Source organism: Spea bombifrons, chromosome 1, assembly GCF_027358695.1.
Source record: "Spea bombifrons isolate aSpeBom1 chromosome 1, aSpeBom1.2.pri, whole genome shotgun sequence".
Taxonomy (NCBI): domain Eukaryota; kingdom Metazoa; phylum Chordata; class Amphibia; order Anura; family Pelobatidae; genus Spea; species Spea bombifrons.
In genome coordinates this window covers 42,784,182-42,806,739 of record NC_071087.1, presented here as the reverse complement: position 1 = coordinate 42,806,739, position 22,558 = coordinate 42,784,182, and the positions used below count along the sequence as shown (strand labels likewise).

Here is a 22,558-nt window from a genome sequence, read left to right as displayed (position 1 = left end):
ACTTGGTGTTGAGCAGTTTTGGGTTTTTAAACCTGGCGTACAGCTTGACCTGCCTCAAGCTGCACCTCTTGCTGCTCTTCCAGGATCAGGTGAGTACATGTCACTTGGGACCTCCATACCAGCTTTCAGCTGTCTGCCAGCCTGCAGCTCGTCCAGGGACATGCCCATATGATTCCATCCTTATCTGAATTATTTGTTTACCCAACCTTTAACTCTTATCACAGACTTGGGGGGTGTTCTTATATTGTAAACCCAGCATGAGAAAAAAGGGGCGATAGGATGCCTGTTTTAGTTGTTTTTTATTCAATTTTTGTTGTGAATGTGGTTGCTATTGCAAGAAGGTTTACTAAATTTGGGAGTTTCAGGCAAGGACATTCACATTTTTATTCAAACAACAACATTTAAAGTTGCAAGGTACTCAAAAACAACTTATGGCTTGTGTCATAACTCCCAACATTTGAAAAGGGTGTACCTCTTTTATAGGGTGTGGTCACCATACTTGGGAACATCCTTGAGCAGGTCACCTGGAGTGACTTTGTGAAAGAGCAGGGCTAGCTATGCATGGAGGTGATGCTTACAGTGCATAGGGTTGGGCTATGCGAGTATACAGTTGTAGCTTTACTAAGAGGGAGAGGGGCGGGAAGTGGACATAGCCAAACACCATCCCCATGCCTGGAGAAAGAAGAAACTGACCAGGATACCTAAAGATAAATGGCTTCAACCTGAGACTATATGTATAGTGATCAGGGGACAACGTTTTCCAGAGCCATTTTATTAAACTCTACTTACCTGTTCAAAGATACCACAGGTCATTAAGAGTCCTTCCATCCTTGATGAATAAATCTCAAACCTTGCAGCCCAACCTAGGTGAAACTGTAGAGCCCAGATGCGGACCTACTTGCTCTCTTCTGCCTAGAGGGATGCCAACCATACTCCACTGAGGAGCCCCATGAAGGTTGGAGGGTACATTTGGGGTTTTTGCAAGAACTTATATTCCCATGCTTTAAACTTGTAAAATCCATTATATGTATTAAAAGAAATTTAAAAAAGTGGATTAAAAAACTGTCTCCATTAACCAGGCTGGCAGTGGAACAAGAAGAAAAAGAGATTAACCTGAAGGTAGGGGCCAGATATACCATTTTTGCTTTGAGATTAATAAATCATTACGGGCATCCTTGCCCCCTCCTGTGATGGAGATTAAAAACCTAAAAATGCCACTTAGGAGTCCTACAGACGCCATGTTATGCCGCTATTATACATAAAATGCATATTTTCACCCTCACAGGTTTGTACCATTTAAGGGTGCTTGGATGGATCTCCTTTCACCTAACTGGATGACCTAGAGAAAAGGTGTGGTAAGTAGGGATTTTAGTAAGGATTTTTAAAAATCATAATTATTTTAAATCCAGTTATTATTTTAAATTATTTTAAATTCAACCAGTTACTATTGACAGGAGTAGTTCCATAACACTGGATAGCCTAAAACTAGCCAGGGGTCAGAGATTTAGATTTAATCTAACAATATTTTACTTTAAATGCAACAGCATCCTGTCAGATGTTAAACATGCTTGGGATAGGCATAAAGCCATAAATAAGATAAGCATCTACCATTATACAAAGGACTGATTAAGGCCTGAGTCCTAGATAAGGGAAGATGGGCAGACTAGATAGGCTGAATGGTTCTTATCGGCAGTCAAAATGTTTCAAGAGTTAGTAAGCACTTGACTGAAGTAGAATAAACAACCTAGTCATATTATCTTTGGTATTGATAAAAGACTGGTACACTGCTTAGATGCGTATTAATTAAATGAATAGAAAACATTGCAGGCACACAAATACAACCATTAATGAGAGCAGATATCACCAAGTCTTGATAGAATGTTTTCAGCAAGCAAAAAACCCTTTGAAATACAATAAATCACTATTTAATTCCAATGACACAACCTGCTCTGTTTAATCCATGCAGTGCTTATGAAGCGCAATGATATCACAGCAAAATTAAAGATTAAGGGAATGAGTAATTTAATTATCGTGTACCACCCCAGATTGATTTGTTTAAAAAGAAATAAACATGAGATTAATTAATATCCACAAAGAAAATTACCGGCCATACTTTGAAGGATCTAATAGTTTAAAAACATATTGTAATCTAAACATAGTAAGAAATAAATAAAAATGTTATTAAATGTGTTATTATTAGACTTGGGCACCAGGGGGGTCTTCGTGCACGTCTTCGGCAAAAAAAAAATCTTCGTTCCTGTCTTCTCTTCGGGCGAATATTCGTGGACATTCTTCGTGTTCGTTTTTTCTTCGGTTAAATGTCCGTATGAGCAACTCTATTGAGCAACTCTATTGGCCCCCAGCAGGGGGCTCATCTGCTGTAACTTGGATGGGGGAGACCACTGGTCTCCCTGCTGCAACAGTAAAGTCCGTACGAACGACCAATAAAGTCACTTGTACGGACATTTAACTGATAGAGCAGGGAGACCAGGAGTTTAAAAGTCTGTACGAGCAACCAATAGAGTCGAGGTTGCTTGCATAGTGTGCAAGCAACACAGAGGTAAGCAGCAGGCCAGTGCAGAAGTGATTGCAAGGGTCGCCCAGGTCCCCAAGTTAAAGACAGCTCTGATTAAGAATGGTAATAAACATGAAGCAATTAACTGTACTGCAAAACACTAATTTTATCTTAATTTGTTGTATAAAATGAAATCAGTTTTATAATCAGTTTTATTTCATCTGTTTTTTTTAAAAATGGAATAAAGCATTGGAAACACTCAATACTTCTACCATGTTGTCATATGAAAAATAAAATAATTGCGCATGGTCTATCATCTTTCCAGTACTCAGGAATGGACGGTGAGTTCCGATGTAAACAAGTGAAGATGTCTTTTTGTGGTCTTTTTAGAAACTGGCTGATCGTAAAATTTGACCTCAATGTTGCCATCACTGAATGCTTCCCTTCTATTGTCTTCACTGGTATTTTCCCTCCTGGAGAAACTTGGTTTTTGCTGAATTAATGTCATACCAGAGTTTCCATGCCTTCTTGAGGGAGACGAAGACTCTTTCATGAAACAAAAGCAAATTGCAGATAGGAAATTCTTTTTGAAGTTCTCATTCATGAAAGCATATACGATGGGATTGCAGATGGAGTTAAAAAATCCAATTATTTGTACAATGGCAAATATTATCTTGATTGTGACATCATCATATTCATTTTCAAAATTACCTGAAAACGTTAGAAAAATCAATCTGTTACAATACAAAAACATTTTCATTCCCTCTTTCTATAGTGTATATATATTTAGTGTTTGTGCGTGAAAATATCCCCATAACCCCATTTTAAAGGCTAAATTTAAATAATACTTCAAAGGTAACATGCTATAATCTGCTTACTTATACATGCTGGTTTAAATGTTATAAAATATATTCTCAATCCATGCCACCAACCAATTTTTTTATAAAACTTATACATAGGTGACAACAGAAAAACACAAAAATTGACCTAAATAATCTATATGAACCACTTTTAACTTATTATGTATGTCCCATGCATTTTTTTAGTTTTTGACTTTGACTATACCATCTCCACAGTCTACTACCATTTTTGTAAAGTAACGCATGTTTTCCATTTTAAGTAACAGTATTGCCAATTACTTGTATAGCCGTGCTGCTTATTACTGGCCTTTCAGCTATTTTATTGATTTCACCTTCAAACAATACATCAGTAATACAGGATTCGAGAAAAATAACACATTCACACACAATTACCAGCGGCTCCAATTAAGTTAATTAATGTCGGTAGAGCATGACACAAAGCTGCACTACACCCATGTATACCCATCATGTCCTTAAAGGCTTGCATACCCTGGCAGAAATTGTGAAATGTTGACACGGATTTTGAAAATGTGTCTTTTATTTAGGGCTAGTGATCATATGATGCCATTTATTATCACACAGTTGTTTGGTTCCTTTTTAAATCTTAATCATAACAGATATCACCCAAATGGCCCTGATCAAAAGTAACAAGTTAATGGAACTTTATAAAGATGTAAAAGGATATAAAAAATCTCCAAAGATATCCAAAGCCTTAAAAATACCAGTCAGTACTGCTCAGTCACGTATTAAGAAGTGGAAAAATGTGGGGATCTCTTTATACCAAGCCAAGGTCAGGTAGACCAAGAAAGATTTCAACCACCAGAAGAATTTTTTGGGATACAAGGAAAAACCCACAGGTTTTTTCAAGGAGCACAATACGGTGATGAGCTGCATGGTCGAGTTGCCAGAAAGAAGCCTTTACTGCGCCAATGCCAAAAAAAGCCCAGTTACAATATGCCCGACAACACCTTGACACGCCTCACAGTTTCTGGCACGCTGTAATTTAGAGTGACGAGACCAAAATAGAGCTTTATGGTCACAAACATAAGCGCTATGTTTGGAGAGGGGTAAACAAGGCCTTTAACAAAATACCCACTGTGAAGCATGGTGGTACAATGTTTTGGGGGGTGGGTGAGCTCCAAATGCAGAGGCAATCTAGTGAAAATTGATGGCCAGATGAATGCAGCATGTTATCAGAAAAAACTGCCAGGCTATTTGCATTTTCTCAATCATAGCTTTTATTTTAAAAAAAAATAGTTTACATGAATTAACATTTACTGGAAAAAAAAATTTCCTATAGGGTCGTCTTATATTCAGGCTTTTTCTTTTTTTCCTAAATTAATATTCAGATTTTGGGGGGTTGTCTTATAATCGAGCAAATACGGTATTACCAATTCTCCAAGGGTATGCAAACTTTTGATCCCAACGTTATATTCACAACCACTTAAGCACATATGGTTTTTAAATTATTGTCATCTTTATGATGGCAGGACAACTTTTATTGTAATGCACAAAGTATCTGTATTGTAGGACACACAAAACATCCTCATGATTGCAGTTCATTTAATGCCTACCAGTAAAACCTTTTTCTAAAAGGAACATTTCAGCATATGCACTTTAATGGACTTTAATGCGTCCGCTAGCTGTGTCCTTTTTAAAGCCATACACAATTTTTAAAAAGTATGGTTTTTAGAAAGGACTATATTCATGGAAGAATTCAGCAGAATTTATTTTTTTACATGAGTCTATCATAGACAATTCTGCTGTAAATGCTAAGGTATTTTTTCCGTATTTACAAAATGACGAAATCACTTTTTAAAACACACATCATGGAAAATGTATCTTTTAGCGAGACATTTTTACTATACTCTATTTTTGAAATTATTTGTCAATCAGTTAGAGAGTTGTTAAAATTGAATTGCTTACTGAAAGTAAAGGATGGCCCAACAGTTACTTACTGTATTCTATCAACATGTGAACAACATGAAAAGGTGCCCAGCATACAGCAAAGAGGACAACCACTGTTACCATCATTATGATTGCACGTTTCTTCTTCCTGAATGAATGCAGAATGTTTAGAAGGATCATTAGCGGTGCTGATTACTTCAGGGTACTTAAGCAATGCCATACATTTTTATTACAAGCATGAATTTCCAAGGATCATATTCACTGGATGCATCAATATAGTCTAACATATTAAGATAAGATGCTTTTGGGATTGTTTACATCATTTCAATTAGCTCTTGTATCTAGGAGATATAAGTTGTCATGTAGACATTCTAGGCATAATGGCAGGGTTACCTTGGGTACAGCTTTCAAAAGCGACAGGGGTTGTTATGCGCAAATTAGAGTGTCTCCTTACACAACCCTATAGAAATGCAATTTGAGTTTAATGTATTATCTTTAAAGTAAACATTTTTTTGAGATGTTCCTTGGAAAACTTGTGATACAACTAGTCATTATTCATCACAAAGTGCCAATCCTAGTGAGCTTCTACCACATCTTTTTGGGATGATTTCTTTAAAGACAACAAACCAGACTAAACAATGCACTATGTAAGGCCAACAAGATTACCATTTAAAAGAAACCTCCTGGAGTAGTTCCCTCATAATACATATCAAAGGTGGTAAAATATTTCAACTCACTGTAAGTCACCTGCATTCCCACAATTAATGAGTAAAAAATAAATGAGTGCATCACATGAATGCTTTAAATGAGACAAAGAGACTTTTTCTCACTTTTTTATTAAATAGTAGTTGAGTTCAGGGCACTAACACCATTCCCAAACCCTACAAACCAATCAAGGCCCACACTTATTATGTTACATCACATACATTTTTCTCAGACTGGTGTCCAGTGATTTATAAGCATACTAACATACTTAACTACATACACTAACGTACTTATACATGTGCTAACATACTAACATAATTACACAAACTAACGTACTTACACACACTCCTACCTTTGTTGGCTCAGGAGATGACAGTCCAACTGTCAGTGAAAGCTCTACTGCTCCATTGTGGTTCTCACAACCACATCTTAGATCCAGGAAATTATGTCATTTCCTAGGACTCAGATTCAGTCAGCCTACTGAGACTGAGGGAGTGCAAATAGGAAGGGCTTTCCCGGGGGCCATGCTTACATCTATTGGTCAGTCCCTCCATGCATTTACTGCTGACCAAGGGACCAATCAATGGAGTGAGGCAGCGGCTCACCTACAATGCCACCCCTCTCTACTAAGTGCAGTTGTGTTAAGTCTGAAAGAGAAAAAACTTCAAACCATAAAGTGGGACTTGCGACAAATTGTACCTAGTTTATTAATTGCTCGAACATTAAAATTTTAACTGACTAAAAATAAATAATTGAGACACAAACCTGGAAATTTTAGACATCTCATTTCCATGGATTGTTTGAAGCACTGAAGCATCTCCAACTCTTTTTTTTAATCCAAAGTTCATAGCCAATTTTACTGTAGAGAAGAAGCATCAGTGTGAGGGGCAGAAGGAAAAGAATCACTAAGATAAAGGTTGTATAGATTTTCTGGTGAACTTGACTAGTCCATTCTTCCAAGCAGCAAAAATATTGTTTTTCAAACAAAAAGTCAAATTTAACCTGAAAAAGTAAAAAAAATAAAATTAGAAACCTACCAAAAATGTCAGTAAATAATATATTAAGCCAATCATATAGTAACCATTTTATTTTATGGCATTTCCAAGGGGATTTTTATACCCTGTGTTTTAATAGAAACAGCAGGTATAGAAAATATACTATTCTGAAGGTAATTTTTCCACCGTGTGAAGCTGAGTCAATTTTCATAGCTTTGCTAGAGTAATATATATATAGATGACAACACTTTACCTATATGCTTTTTTTCCAAACCAGCTGAAATAGTAAAAAATGTAAAAAAAAGTATACATAAAGTATATGTCCAACTATTTCAATGTAGTAGCTAAATCAAATAATGCAAAAAAAACAAACAAATAAAGTAATGCGGTAGTATAAAAGAAACCAATAACAACCCCTTAAGGACCAGACTGTTTGTTTATTGTTTGTACCCTTTGCGACCAAGGCTGTTTTAAGACTTTTCTGGTGCTTGTGTTTAGATGTAATTTTCTCCTCACCCATTTATTGTACCCACACAAGTTATATATTGTTATACGTTATATTTTTTTCAGGACAAGAAGGGCTTTCTTCAGATACCATTTATGATCATATCATCTAATTTCCTATATAGAAAAAAATAACATATGATGAAACATTGAAAAAAAACACTTCTCTCTTTTATTTGAAAAATCTTTTATTCATCCAAAAAAGCTAATGAAAAAAACCTGCTAAATAGATTCTACTATTTGTCCTGAGTTTAGAAATACCCAATGTACAGTGAAACCACCCATGCATGGGTTTGTCTGGTGTTTGGGGGCTAAAAGGCCACATTTGGGAAGTGCGCTTTTTTCCAATTTCGGTCAGTCTGTGCCTATGCCCTATCTTTGAACACAGGCACTCCAATTTACCCCATAAAACCATTCATTCTTTTTAAATTAGACACCCCTTGGGTATTTGAAATGTTTTTATCTTTCTGTGTAAAGATTTTTGGAAAGATACAGTGTTAATTTTAGCACTTGCTCATAATAATAAACTTTATTTATTTTATTCTTTTTGGGCTTTTTTTTTTACATTTTGCTGGAACTGGACAGTTCCACTGATGGTGACATCACTGCATAATTATTTTTAAATGTTACCAGATTTGTTTTTGTGTTTTTTTAGCTTTTTTTCCAGATTTTTTTTATTATTTTTTTAATATTTTACTAATCACTTTGTGATTAAAAAGCTGGGTTCCATTGACTTTCATGGTCGAATGCAGTACCTGTATTCAACCTGGAAGGTCAACCTGTATTGTTTTTTTTGTCCACTTTTGGTGTAATACTTTGAATAAAAGTGTGGGTTTTTTGTTTGTTTGTTTTTTAAAGGGGGGCTCATTTTCTGTTCCGGCCACTTCAATGTTTGGGTTAGTATACAGTGATAGGGGTTATGCTGCATTATTGTCAATGTCTGGCTCAATTCATAGTTATAGGGATTATGCTGTACCACTGTCAATGTGTTTCTCAGTATAGAGTGATAGGTGTTATGCTGTACCAACATCAATGTGTGTCTCAGTATATAGTGATAAGTGTTATGCTGTACCACCGTCAATGTGTGCCTCAGTATATAGTGATAGGTGTTATACTGTACGGCCGTCAATGTGTGCCTCAGTATATAGTGATAGGTGTTATACTGTACGGCCGTCAATGTGTGCCTCAGTATATAGTGATAGGTGTTATGCTGTATCACTGTCAATATGTGCCTCAGTATATAGTGATAGGTGTTATGCTGTACCACCATCAATGTGTGCCTTGGTATATAATGATAACGGTTATGCTGTACTCCCGTCAATGTGTGCCTCAATATATAACGATAAAAGCTATGCAGTTTTAAAGTGTGTGGGGGGGGTGCCACATACAGGATCCACCCCAGGTGCCAACTACTCTAGGTATGCCCCTGCAGCTATGGCCTTGAACAAGATTGATTCTGCCCCACCAATAAGTATGTTGTTCCTTGTCCCCGGTATCAAGATCTTTCACCTGCCTCTTAATATCTCATATCTGTACCTGCTGTTGGTGTAAGAAATCCTTCAGGGCCTGAATAGTAACAAACAAATTAGTGTGTGCATGTGTTTTAGTTATGGGGGTGCCAAAGAAATACCCTAGGTTTACCCCTGTATTTCTTATTCATTAAATCCTTAACCTTTAATGTAATAATATGGAAGCACACAAATGCATATATTAGATACATTAACATAACATAGATTAGGAACATTTTGCAGGCATCTTACTGATGTGATGTTATGGAGCAATTGGTTATTCTGTTCTAATAATAAAAGCTAAATCTTGTTAAATTAGTGGATTTTTGTTTCTTTCACACATCGCCATTCTGCAGAGAAGATAAATGTGATTGAAATATGTAACAATAAAATGTATGCCATTAATTCTACAATTAACTCTACTTATTTTCATTTCAGTGAAGCTACATTTTGAGACTTAACACAATTTATTGTTATTGCTAAATCTAACCTACCCAGAGGTAAATACTTGCATTGTTTAATGATGCATGCACTAATCTAAAATCTAGTAACAGAAAACATAAAACTGCATGAAGGTAAAAATAGGGGGCATACTTACTTTCGGTAAGTGTTCTGAGAACACAGTGTTTACATTAAACAAGAAAAATACACAATACATCTATATGTCAATGTGTAGATTATACGAAAGGAACTCTGCCACCTTGGTGTACTCTATAATTATCTGAATGATAATTGGCCAGGTATATACAGAAGGGCTCATATTTTTACAAGTTTGGTCATAACTTCTCTTTAAGAAATCTATTTGTCAATACAGAGAATTCCTTTTTAAACAGATCAAAGGAACTCTCTGGACAGATAGGTGATATGACAATAATTAAATAGGTTCAAATAATGTATCCAAATCACATTTATACAAATTAAAAGAGGTACAAGACAGATACAGCATTTATTGATGTACATTTTAAAACCTACACATCTCCATGAGTTGGAACTGTGTCTCTAACAACACTATAATTTGATATATTTTGTCCAGACTACTTGTCTAATGCAAATATACTCATTGAAGATAAATCCCCATGCCCCCTTTTTCCACCTCTATCTTCCCTCTGCTACCCCTTCCTTCCCGGAGTTGGACAAGAAGAAGAAACATTTTCCCCTTAAAATGAACACAAACTTTTTACCAGTGCCCCTATCTTATTGTAAACATGGATTTATGTAGACTAGCTACAGTTTTTCTTTTTTTAAAGAAATTAACAGAAACATAGAAACATAGAAAGTGACAGCAGTTAAGAACCATTCAGCCCATCTAGTCTTCTAGTTTAAGACTGTCCTCTTGTTATGGTAGTATTTCTTCTTTAAATAACCTTTCTTCCTTTATCATGTTGGCTCATTTAAGAATTTAAATGTTTCTATCATATCCACTGTGTCACCTCTTCCAGGCTATGTTAAGATCCTTTAACCTTTCCTGGTAAGTTTTGTCCTGTAATACATGATCCATTTTAGTAGCCTTTCTCTGAACTTTCTCCAACATATCTATATCCTTCTGTACACAATACTTCAATGAGGTTTTACCGGTCCCCTTTCTACTGCTAATACTTCTCCCTATACAGTCTGCCAACATTTCCTGCTGCTCTAATTCATTGTCTACCTACCTATCTTCTGAAATTACCCCTGAACAAGTACAAGGGGGGGGGGGCACTTTGCCGCCCCCAAGCCTGCCCGGGACTTAAATTAAAACATCGGGGTTTTTTGGTTTGTTTTTTTACTTTATTTAACATCATTTAACATCAGTTTGAAGGGGCACAGGGGGTAGTTTGAAGGGGCAGAGGGGGGGTAGTGAGAAGGGGCAGAGGGGGGGTAGTGAGAAGGGGGCGCCAGAGGAGTAGTCCGCACAGGGTGCCAGAACACTTAAGGCCGGCTCTGCTCCACATGACTTGCCCCAGCATTCAGATTGCACTCACAGGACTGGCCCCAGCACCCAGGTTGCATCCACTGGACTTGCCTAAACCCAGAATGCCCTCATAGGACTAGCTCAGCACCCAGATTGCATCCACAGTATTTGCCCCAGCACCCAAGTTACATCTAAAATACTTGCTCAGCACACAGATTGCACATATAGGAAATGTTGCAGCACCCAGTTTGCACACATAGGACTTGCCTCACCACCCACTTTGCACTCAAAGGACTTGCCCATCACCCAGACTGCACTCAGAGGACCTGGGTGCCGTCCACCCCATGCACCTGCCTTGGTGTGGCTCTGGGTCCATGTACAGCCCCCTGAGGTACCCAAGACCTTCATCCGAATATATTCCATTGACCGCAACCCTCTGTTGTCTGTCACAAAGCTACTGCCTAATCTATTCAACAATATTGGGATCTAAACTCAAGAGATTCTAGTTGATAAGTCTTCAATGTGGGACACTGTCAAAAGCCTTACTGAAATCTAAATATGCAATTTCTACTGCACCAACTTGATCAATTATTTAAGTCACCCAATCAAAAAAGTCAAAAAGATTAGTTTGGCATGATCTTCCCGAGGTAAACCCATGTTGTTTTTGGTCTTGAAACCTATGCGACTTTAGATGCTTAGAAATCTTCTCTGTTTCCATTAATTTCCCCACTACCGATATAAAACTTCTTGGTCTGTAATTGCCTGACTCCTCCTTACTGCCTTTCATGTGAATAGGCACAATATTTGCCAGTTTCCAATCTTCTGGGTCTACTCCTATTATCAATGATTGGTTAAACAAATCTGTTAGCCGTTTTGCTAAACATTTAAATTTAAAAACCCTACACATGTGCATCATACTTATGATACAACTGCTTAAATATGTGTTAATTATATTAAATTAGCATATATATATAGGGCTGGGTTAGCTAGGAATATGAAGGTGTGATTGATTTCAGGGCCGGCTGCCAGAATATGTCACAAATATCAGGTAACCATGAGAGCATGTTCACCAATAACAAAAAGACCACATAAATATTTAAATATGTTAACAATGAAACATCCCTAGACGATAACATCAGTTAATGTTTAGATTGACCATTGAATCTAGACTAGACTTATGTATGAGGTCCAAAGTAATTTTGAACAATTTTTAATTTATTTTGTTTTACTAATTTGCTTTCCTGCCCTTTCGTTTCAAATACAATTCTGTGAAATTCGAAAACGAAATGCAGGAGCCAAAAACACCCCTCTCTCTGCCCCCCAGTTCTGCCTGTGCCTCCACACACCCCTGCCTTTTACCTGCCCCTCACCTTCTTACTTACCTTCTTCACTGATTGGCAGATGTCAATGCTGACAGGAAGTGAGGAGGAGGGGGGTCAGTATGTGAGACAGTATCCTGCTGCATAGAGAAAAACCACAGGAGAATAGGAAGGGTGTGTAATGCACACACGCAGTGCCTGCAATAGAAGCTGTTCTAAATTATTATATAACCCTTGCTTGTCTGAAAAGGTAAATCAATGCACAGCTTTCCTTACAGACATTGAAATGGGTAATTGTCATTTGCATATTAATTATGCTCCTCCTGAGATTTTTACTTTAATTTCATGTTAAAAAAAGTCTTACTTAATGTATGAAAGATTTACTTTACTGTAGGGTGGTGGATATGTTGGACAGATCTTTGTTTTTCTTTTCCTCATATTTGTACCTCTCTAATGGAAATTGGAGTCTTGAGATTTTTAAAAATACAATTAAAAGTTTGATTTTAGAGTGATCTGAGATTTTTTCAGTATAGATACCTCTGACATTGCAATAGTTAACTATGGCATTTTTTTTTCTTTTGCTGTAGGCAACCTTGTGCGCCTTTTCCTTGATTGTTTGCTGTGGAGTTTGCACTTGCTAATATTTAATAAGCAGCACCCCTTAGAATTATTGGGCTCTAAATGTTTAACACATGTACCCACTTTGAACCTTAACCACATTTTCTGGAAACACTGCCAAAATGTTAATCATCGCTTGTTTAATACTGTATGGCAACCTCCCAGAAAATGTGTGAGAGATAACTCACCTACAGTAGACAAATGAATAAATAAATGTAACATTTTTTTGCAATTAATTTTTGTTAGTTTCGTTGGGGATCACCTTTGTTAATTTTCGTTAAAAAAAACAAGTTCATATGAACCTGAGTGTGTAAGTCTACTGTCAGATCCTAACAATCAAGAGTGATGATTCACTAGCATACATGGACACTGTTGGTGACTGGCTGTGAACTTCCCAAGACACTCTACAGGAATTCAGCATCTAAGGTAAGTTTGTGTGGAGGATTATTCTGTATTGCCTGGCCATTGGGAGTATATAACAAACACAGATCAATTTATAACTTGTTTCTGCTTATATGTTTTGTCCATTGGACTTTTGTACTGAATTAAATATTGTGATTCACTAACTGTTATTTTGCATGGCCAAAAAATTATTAATACACAATGTTGCTCATTTTACTTAAAAGTCAAATATTCATTCTTGACTGAGAAATAACAGATGCTTGCTAAAAATTCCACAAGTGTTTTGATTAATTATTGTAATGCTGTTCTTTTCTGTTCATTCTGTTCATTCTGTTCTTTTCTGTCTCCCAGCCACAACTTTCTATATTTAATTCCATATATCTTACGTTCTTGCAGCAGTAACCCATTCCATCAAAGAGATGTTAAGGTTAATTGCACTGCCCTCACGCTGGAAAGGATATACTCATGTCCTCCATACAGCTCTGCTGCTGAACATGATATCAAGTGCTATATCTGTGTACAGCTGGAGTCCCTAGCACTTCATTTAATTAGAACTATCTATAATTTCTGCACAATTTCGGGAAGTAATACAAAATGAACTGAAAAAGCGCATTTTACAGCTTAGTTGTGCTAAAGTTGAAACCACCCTCGTTGAGACATGGAGTGTGCCATTTAGTTGATAGCTACTCATCAATGTTTTTACACTATATTGTTCTTGTTTAATACATTACACAGTATTTTGTTGAAAGCAGGATGTTTGATAGCACCAACTTGGGTGGAACTATACTAAATGATGTAACTGTGTTGGCATTATCAGTCACCGACTTTCTTTTACTTGAAAGTTATCTAGATTTTGCTGTTGCACTCAACTTTAATTGACTTTCAGCTGACCAGTTTTCCATCTTAAGTGGAAACAATCAGCTATGTAGCTAACAATATATAAGAAACATGTATTTGGAATAACATATGATCTACACATCGTGCAAGCTTAAAAAAAGTATATAGGGAAATAGTAAAATGATTTTACACTCAATCCCTTTCTCAATGGTATTTATTGAGGCACAAGTATGAAAAAAATGTTTCGAGAGAAATAAAGTAATTTTCTTTAATAATGTATTCTAGCCTAGAACTTCTCTTTTTGAGGCAGCTCTTTAGTCCCGAAAAAAAGTACTTAATGTGACAGTTTTATTTTCAACTCTGAAATTCTGGCAGCACAATTGTTAAAATTGTACCAAAATGAGTCGAAGTGAATATACCCGTCTGACAAAGGATTCATCAAGGTCCTTGTAGTTGTTAACACATCCCACCTAGAAATATTTTCATCTATGGATTCGTAGTTATACTTCCTTGACTTTGAAAATGTTTGATCATAGTTGAAGTTGCTATGGAAACACTAATTTCTGCAGTAAACGGTCACTTCATATTTCATGCAAGTTACTAAATTTGAAGCGTTTTATTGTTGTGGGAGTTATTGTTGCACATGAGATATTTTGTAGCCCACACAGGCTGTTACTGTTTGGTCATCCTTTTATGCAGTCTGGGTACTGGAAACTGTAATAAATGTAATTACCATATTTGCTCGATTATAAGACGAGGTTTTTTCCAGAGCAAATGCTCTGAAAAATACCCCTCGTCTATACGCGATTCGCGTAGACAACTTCTGCTCAATCGCGTAGAGCTCTACACGATACAATCGCGGGAAGAGCTATACGCGATTTGCGTAGACAACTTCCGCTCAAGCGCGTGGAGCTCTACACGCTGCCCGGACTAAGCACCGGGGACTCAGATGCAGGGGACCTGGATCCTCCTGTGTTATGCGCCCCCCCCCCCAACTCAGAAGCACCGGTAAGTTTGGAGGTGTAAGGCATTTCTGGAGGCAGAGTGCTCTGTGAAATGCCTTTTAACCCCTTTAATGCCACTCTGCCTCCTGAAATGCCTTTTACCTCCCTATATGCCACTCTGCCCCATAATATGCCTTTTAACCCCCTAAATGCCAGAGTGGCATATAGGGGTATAAGGCATTTCTGGAGGCAGAGTGGCACATAGGGGGTCAAAAGGCATTTCATGGGGCACAGTGGCATATAGAGGGTTAAAAGGCGTATCATGGGGCACAGTGGCATTTAGCGGGTTAAAAGGCATATCATGGGGCACAGTGGCATATATGGGGTATAAGGCATTTCTGGGGCAGAGTGGCAAGCCTGGGGGCAGATGTGCATAACTGGGGGGGCAGGTTGAAAAAAAAGGAAATAAAAACAAAATATTTTTCTCAATCATAGCTTTTATTAACAAACAATTGTTCACATAGTTTACATGAACTAACATTTACTGGTAAAACTTTTTTCCTATAGGGTCGCCTTATATTCAGGCTTTTTCTTTTTTTCCTAAGTTAATATTCAGATTTTGGGGGGTCGTCTTATAATCGAGCAAATACGGTATATGTCAGATCCATTGATGAGATACACACAGCAAGAACTTTTTGTTATGTGTGGAAAAAATGTTGGAAAGCAGCATTTTCCACCTTGTGGTCAGGTGAGTCACAAGCCTTGTGATGTTTAGCTCAGATGATACTACTCGTGTTATCAATATGCACAATGTTTCAGGACTACTGCTATTTTCCACCACTTCAGTGCTTCTCTTTGCCCCTGTAGAAATGATCACAGGCAAAGAGTGAGCATCCCTGGGGACAAGATAACAATGTGACGTAAAAAATGATTATTTTCTTGTAACATCTTTGAACAGTAAAAATAATTTTTTTAAAATGTTTATTTTATTGTAACACCTATTTCCTCTTTGAAATAAAAATGTTGTTTCAAATGTTTATTTCTGCACTCTTGACCTTTTGTTCTCAGTATTTGTCTGATATAATGCTCTTTGATTTTCAATTCTGCTGAAAAAAGACCTAGGAATAAAGAGAAACCTCCCCCCTTCCCCTGCAAAGGTCATCGTACTCCTGCCAAATCCTGTGTGCACACCGTGCCTCATAATATTAATGAGTAGGATTACCATTTAGTACAAAAACAAATAAAAAATAACTGACAAAATGTTAAAAAGCTAATAGAAATCCAGTTTGCATGCTCTTTTGCTTATAGTGAGATGGTTTGGTGACAAGTAAGTCATTGTTTCTTAACACTGCTTCAATTAAATATAACAAACATACATTTATTCAACAATCCCATGTCACGAAAAAATAATAGGATCATTTTTGATTTTTAAGTGTTTCCATTAATATAATCATTCCACTACATACAATTGTATATTGTCCACAGGGATAATGTGTTATGCTTCTAATGTTTGATGTAACTTTGATGAAGTGATAAATAAAATAAGTTATTTCCCTCAATACTGCTGAAATATTTAACACTAAAATTGATATTTTCTATATTACCTGTCTCCTTGAAAATTACCTGCTGTTTATTTACAGACCTGGCTATAAATGTTCCTTATGTGTGACTCAAAATTGAACGTGGGCTTCATGATAGATTTATTTTAAAATAATCTGAGCAACCTCGTAGATATAGTCAAAAAGTATTATAATTTATTTGCATAATAATCTTTCTACTGATGTGCTTATGAAAGACAATGAAAAGAGAGAAGGATGGGGAAGGTTTGTAGCACAGAATAAACTTACAACAACAAAACAAGATATATACTTTTTTACGGCATTGATCCAGATGGGAGCAAAGAAAAAAAAAATCATTTAAGCACATGCCAATTTTCCTCAGAAGGAGGATAAAAAAATCAAATAATAGAGATAGAGTTCTCCTTCGTCAGATAATTACATCTGAAGTATTCTTTGGTTCCAGGAATATAATATAGACAAATCTTAATTTAACACATTCTGTAGACTATTTTTTGTATTTATTCAAAATAAAGGCAGAAAGAAATTGTTCATTTCGACATTATTCATAATCCTTCATGTCTTACTTACAATTATGTTGTTGACATTTTATAGAGAATGAAAACCTGTTCTAGTGAAATGACAATATTTAAAAACAGTTCATTTATTTTCCCCATAACAGGGTATATGTACTCAATTAGGAAGCTAAATAACAATGTACAGATTATTATTATTAATACATTATGATATATTGTTTAATAGCACCTCTGCCCACCAGAAAACAACGCCTAAAATATATATTGAGGGCTCTATAGCAAACTTAAAAATAAATTCCCATCACCATAGTAACCACTTGTAAATGTTGTAATACAATTACCACTTTTCTTGACTAACAGCTAGAGGCAGACTCCCGCATGTTTAAATGAATGTACAAAAAATGTATCATAAAATAAATAAAAATGTTAAGTACATGTGGTGCTACTCTAGTTATCCCTATGGTGATGTTATAACAGCATTGATCAGTCTCCGCAAATAGATATTTTTTGGGGTGGGATGTCAGAGAAGGAAAAAGGTGGGGGAATCTCTCAGGTTAGCGAGATGTAACAAAGATATACTGTAAATAGCAATCACAACTTGAACACTATTACAAGGGAACCTGTTCAGATGAAGAGCTCCAAGGTTTGGTCTGCTTACATACCACGTGAGGACAGCCTGGGTAGGATGGTGGTTTAGCCCACCAAGACCAGTCCCATCCAAGTTCAAAAGTGATAGAAGAGAACTGGAGATTATGCAGAAGGTGGATGTACCTTTTGTCACCGCATTAATTATCATTTCAAGACAACCCCACTGGAGCCTCCAGTTACACGCAAACAAGTAAATAGACAAGGTTAAGAGCGTCAATACTAACACGTCAACTGATCAGGTGTGGAAGTCACACCAATCGGGTTACATTGTTTTATTTTCCATAGTGTGGCTCAGAAAATGCATGACATGTATGAATGTATCTTCGACACATGGTCCGTAAAAATTATTTAATAAAAACAATTTCAACAAAAAAATAACTATCCAAAAGCAACATCTGAAACATAAAAATGGACAGCAATCTAGCTTCTTGTAACGCAAACACTTAAAAAGCAAAGTGCGATGTACTTTCTACTGAAACTTAAGAGCTAATACAGAAGCAACAAAGTTTGCTAGTATTCTCTTCGATTCAAAAAAGACACGCTTACATCCACCTTTTGCATAACAAACACACAAAACTATATATACAAATCTCTTCAGGCATATGGGTGATCAACATTCTAATAAACTATGAGTGTGCAGTGCTTTAATCATATACTTGTGATAAAGATAAAAATCTGTGGGGTCCACAAACTCACAGCAGCTAAATCTTGAAATGAGTAATTCTGCTTGTTAGCTCAATAATGGTTTTCATGTGGAATCTAAAGGAACAATTCAGTTACATTGACTGCATGTATGATGTATGCCCCTACTCAGTGAAATGTATGTTCCATCTGTAATGATGTGATAGATCAAGAATAGATAACTGATACATTGGGGTACCACACTTAAAGAATACAAAGCTAAGCAAGCATAAATATCCAGGTAACTTAAAAACTCTGCTCTTCTTCTGCTCCTAACTATGCACTATTTTCCATACTATCCTATAATGTTGAATACTAAGCAGTGTTATTATATATATCATATATATATATATATCATATATCATATATTTCAACATACTTAAGAATACTAAGAGTAGTTTAACAAATGTATCATATTGACACAACATCAGAGCAGATTGCCCTATCAGGCTTCCTGGTGTGCAGGTGCACAAAGGGATGGTTATGTGAGAGATTTCAGCACCCTCCATAGCGCACTATACCTGATCATGCACAAGAGGCAGAGCACTGGGAATAAGGTTGCAGTTGTGCTATGGGTCAGGCCCAGGGCGGCACACATTGTTTATCTAGCATGTTTGATCGGTTAAACTAATAATAATATTACATGCTAAGCTGTTAATCATTCATTTATAATTACATGATACTAATAATTATAATAATTTCAGTATGTGAGCATAAAATTTAAAAAAATGCTTTGTGATGGACTGTTCTCAGTTTTTCTGCACATCGTATGCTTGATGAATGTGTGACTAGCTGCTCTTTTCAGATGAATCTGCATAGGTCAGAAGTATGGTAACAGTGGACAAGGAATCCAAAATTGATATACCATGCATCCTAATTTGCATGTCACCAACAAAAAGTCCCAGAGTGCTTTGGAAACTGCACTTTGGAACAAGACTGTTTTTAACATGCCTCTGTGTATTTATTCATATGTATTTTCACATACTATATGCACGTTTATTAGTATTTTATTATGCTGTACTCACTACAGTGGAGAGTTTTGTAACTTTTTCGTTCACTGTAAATAAACCAAATTCATCTTTTTTCCTGTTAAAATGGCATTTTATCACAAAATCATAAATAAACCAATATAAGTATTATGGAAAAATATTCATAACAGTGCATAATACAATACTTTACACTTATCTAGTTAGTATACTATTAGTATTTCCTGAAACTTGAACTATAATAAAATAATACATGGTAGCTCAACTACTAACTAGAGTGTATTTTTTTTAATATTCATAGTAAATGTAAGTAAAATCTAATAATTTTGAGTGTTTTCAAAGAGATTTCCATGATTTGATCAGATGAAAGAGCTAGGTAGACTGTTCCAACTAAATCATAAAGAATCATTATGGTATTAAAGATTATTACTTGTTCTCACTAGAGATTTTCCTCATTACATGAGTTATATTTTTTAATGTGAAAGCTTTGCAATAACGTCAATAACTAACATATGGGAGACATATGGTTCTTCTTAAGTATAAAAGGTAAACAAATAAAATATAGGAGTAATGCACATGATTTTATGTTTCATGTGAGAATAAAAGGCATAGAAAGTATCTAGTTAATTGGTTGAAAAATGTAATAAAAGAACAACTATTACAATCTGGGGTTGAGGACAGAAGCTTCTGAAATGGTATCAATTAAACCCATGCATCTCACACAACAGGGGATAAAGCGAGTAGGAGAGGAATGGAATGGGCTCTGTGTCTCCCCAAAGCGTTAGTTGGCAATTTAACCTCTTCAAGCCCTCTTCAATGGGCAGGAGATGGCTGGCATGGGGGTATAATTTGAACTCCATGCTTCCATAGCTATATCTATTAAACATTAACACCCTTCGATGTCACTGAGCACAGGATGGGGGCTGGAGATTTATAGGTGAACCCTATTGTGTTTATAAGACAAAGACACATATGTATACATAAATACAAACCCATTCATGATTTGCAAAGACATTGATCTTTATTTGTGGCCTAAAGAAAATATTCAAAAATATATAATCCCATCCATGCCCAATGGAAATGAATTGCAAAATGTATATATATATATATATATATATATATATATACATACACACCATTGGACCATTTAATCTGATCAAAGTCAGATGACCAATTCAAATCAATGAAGTTATGAAAGCCTGGTCATCCAGTTAACTAGTCGCTGACAATGCCATTGTCAAAACAGCAATCTTTTGTGACCACAAGGATGCCATACTAGGGATTCTGTTTTCTGTCACTCAGTATTCCTCTATAAACTGTGGTGTAAATTATTGCTGATATGATCAACAAAAGATCATAATTATCATCAGCTGAGAAATCATGTTAAATCTATGTCAGTAACAATTCAAGCAGACCTAGTTGGACACTGAATTCCTCATATTTTTATACAACTTAGAAATTAGGTACTACACTGAACAATTATACAATAATAAAAATGAAAACAAAGTTAAAAAAAAAGTAGAGCAAAGAGAATAAAATCAGTACTTTCTGGTACTCACACTCCATTACAGGACATTAGGGAAAAGTTTAATTCAGCGTATTTAGCACCTTGCATTCTGCCCGATCAAAAAGGTTCTGTTATTCCTACCACAATAGTTACATTAAAGTAAACATCACTCCAAAACAAGGTGTACAAAATAACTGAAAATTACAAAATAAACTTACTTTAAACCACTTTGTGTTTGTTTATAATTGTAATTAGTATAATTGTTAGAATACATGAATATGGGCAAACTTTGTTACAGCAACAGATTTAGTTACCTCCAGTCTCTGTACATTCCACATTGGTATACCAACCAGACAAGCTATGAGCCAAACAATGCCTGCAAACAATATACAGAAGGTTATTAGAAATAATAGAAGCACTTAAAAAAACAAATTTCACTAAAATTATAATGGCAATACATGAAGACTGCTAGTAGGTGTAGGCAGGTTTTATTATAATACATGCTTTGAAATTATTTATTTACGTGAGAAAGTAAAAATATAATACTCATGGTAGTTTCAAAGATAAGGGGTAATAAATAAAATTGCCTAAGTTCTCTCACCTAGCATTGTGAACGCCCTCCTGTTGGTGTACTGCCATTTCATTTTTAGTGGGTGTATGATGCCCTGATGTCTTTCAACCGCAATACATGTCATTGTGAGGATTTCCGTTACAATAGCTGTAGACTGGACAAATGGGACCATTTTACAAGCAAAGGCACCTGCAAAATTGTCAAGAGATAAGAAACTGGGGATTATCAAAAGGCAGAGCAACATAAACAACGTAATTGTTATTTTTCTTAAATTTGCAGTTAATAATGAATTCCAAACCACTTGGACGTACCTTATAGCCATAGAAAAAAAGCAGGTGACAATAGTTTGACTTAGAAGTTTAAGTCATATTTTAATGACGTTCAGCTCCTGTTCTAAAAATATGGTACTTGACTCAAATCAAATTCAAAGTCTTATTTAAGTTAAAGAATTATCAGCGTTCTCAACATCTGGTTTTTCATTTTTTGTAATTGTGAAAATAAGACAACGCCTACTTGATAAATTAAGCGACTTTGCTAAAATTGAGATCTATTCACTGAACAGCAAGTTCATGAAAGTTTAAGGGAAATAACCCAAATGTAAGTCTATTTCAAATGCTTTTTCATATTCTATTCTGTGCATAGCAATCAATGCCCCCTGCAGAGGCTATACATTCTAACTAAAGCTGAACCCTGTATAATAGAAGGATGCAGTATCATTGTAGTTGGCATGAATTTTTAATCAAACCAACGGAAAACAGCATGATTTTAAATTATTAGCACGTTTCATGCGTATGTTTTCTATACATATGTCAATACATAAGTTTGAATGTAGACATGTTTATTCATGTTTTTGCTACAGCAAATACATATATCTAAATTAATTAAAAGACAAATTCAGAAAACAGATGCAAAGAGCTGAGATGTGGACCTCCCAGTCACATTTAGGAAGACAACCCATATTATTACAGTAAATAATCAATATGTATTCTAGAAGAAAGCACTGTATCAATCAGCATGGTGTAAGGACAGGTGTTGCACTGCACATCACTAAAGGAGTTTTAGATTTT

General features: G+C 35.8%; 1 protein-coding gene across 1 annotated transcript in view; it reads right to left on the bottom strand.

The window, feature by feature from the left end:
* Positions 1-2,797: 2,797 nt before the first annotated feature.
* Positions 2,798-22,558, bottom strand: part of QRFPR (pyroglutamylated RFamide peptide receptor) — a 31,093-nt gene continuing 11,332 nt past the window's right edge. The window contains 6 exon segments of the mRNA XM_053455568.1: positions 2,798-3,226; positions 5,334-5,431; positions 6,754-6,821; positions 6,823-6,990; positions 21,235-21,296; positions 21,522-21,680. Coding sequence (XP_053311543.1) covers positions 2,844-3,226; positions 5,334-5,431; positions 6,754-6,821; positions 6,823-6,990; positions 21,235-21,296; positions 21,522-21,680 — 938 coding nt within the window. The 3' untranslated portion in view covers positions 2,798-2,843.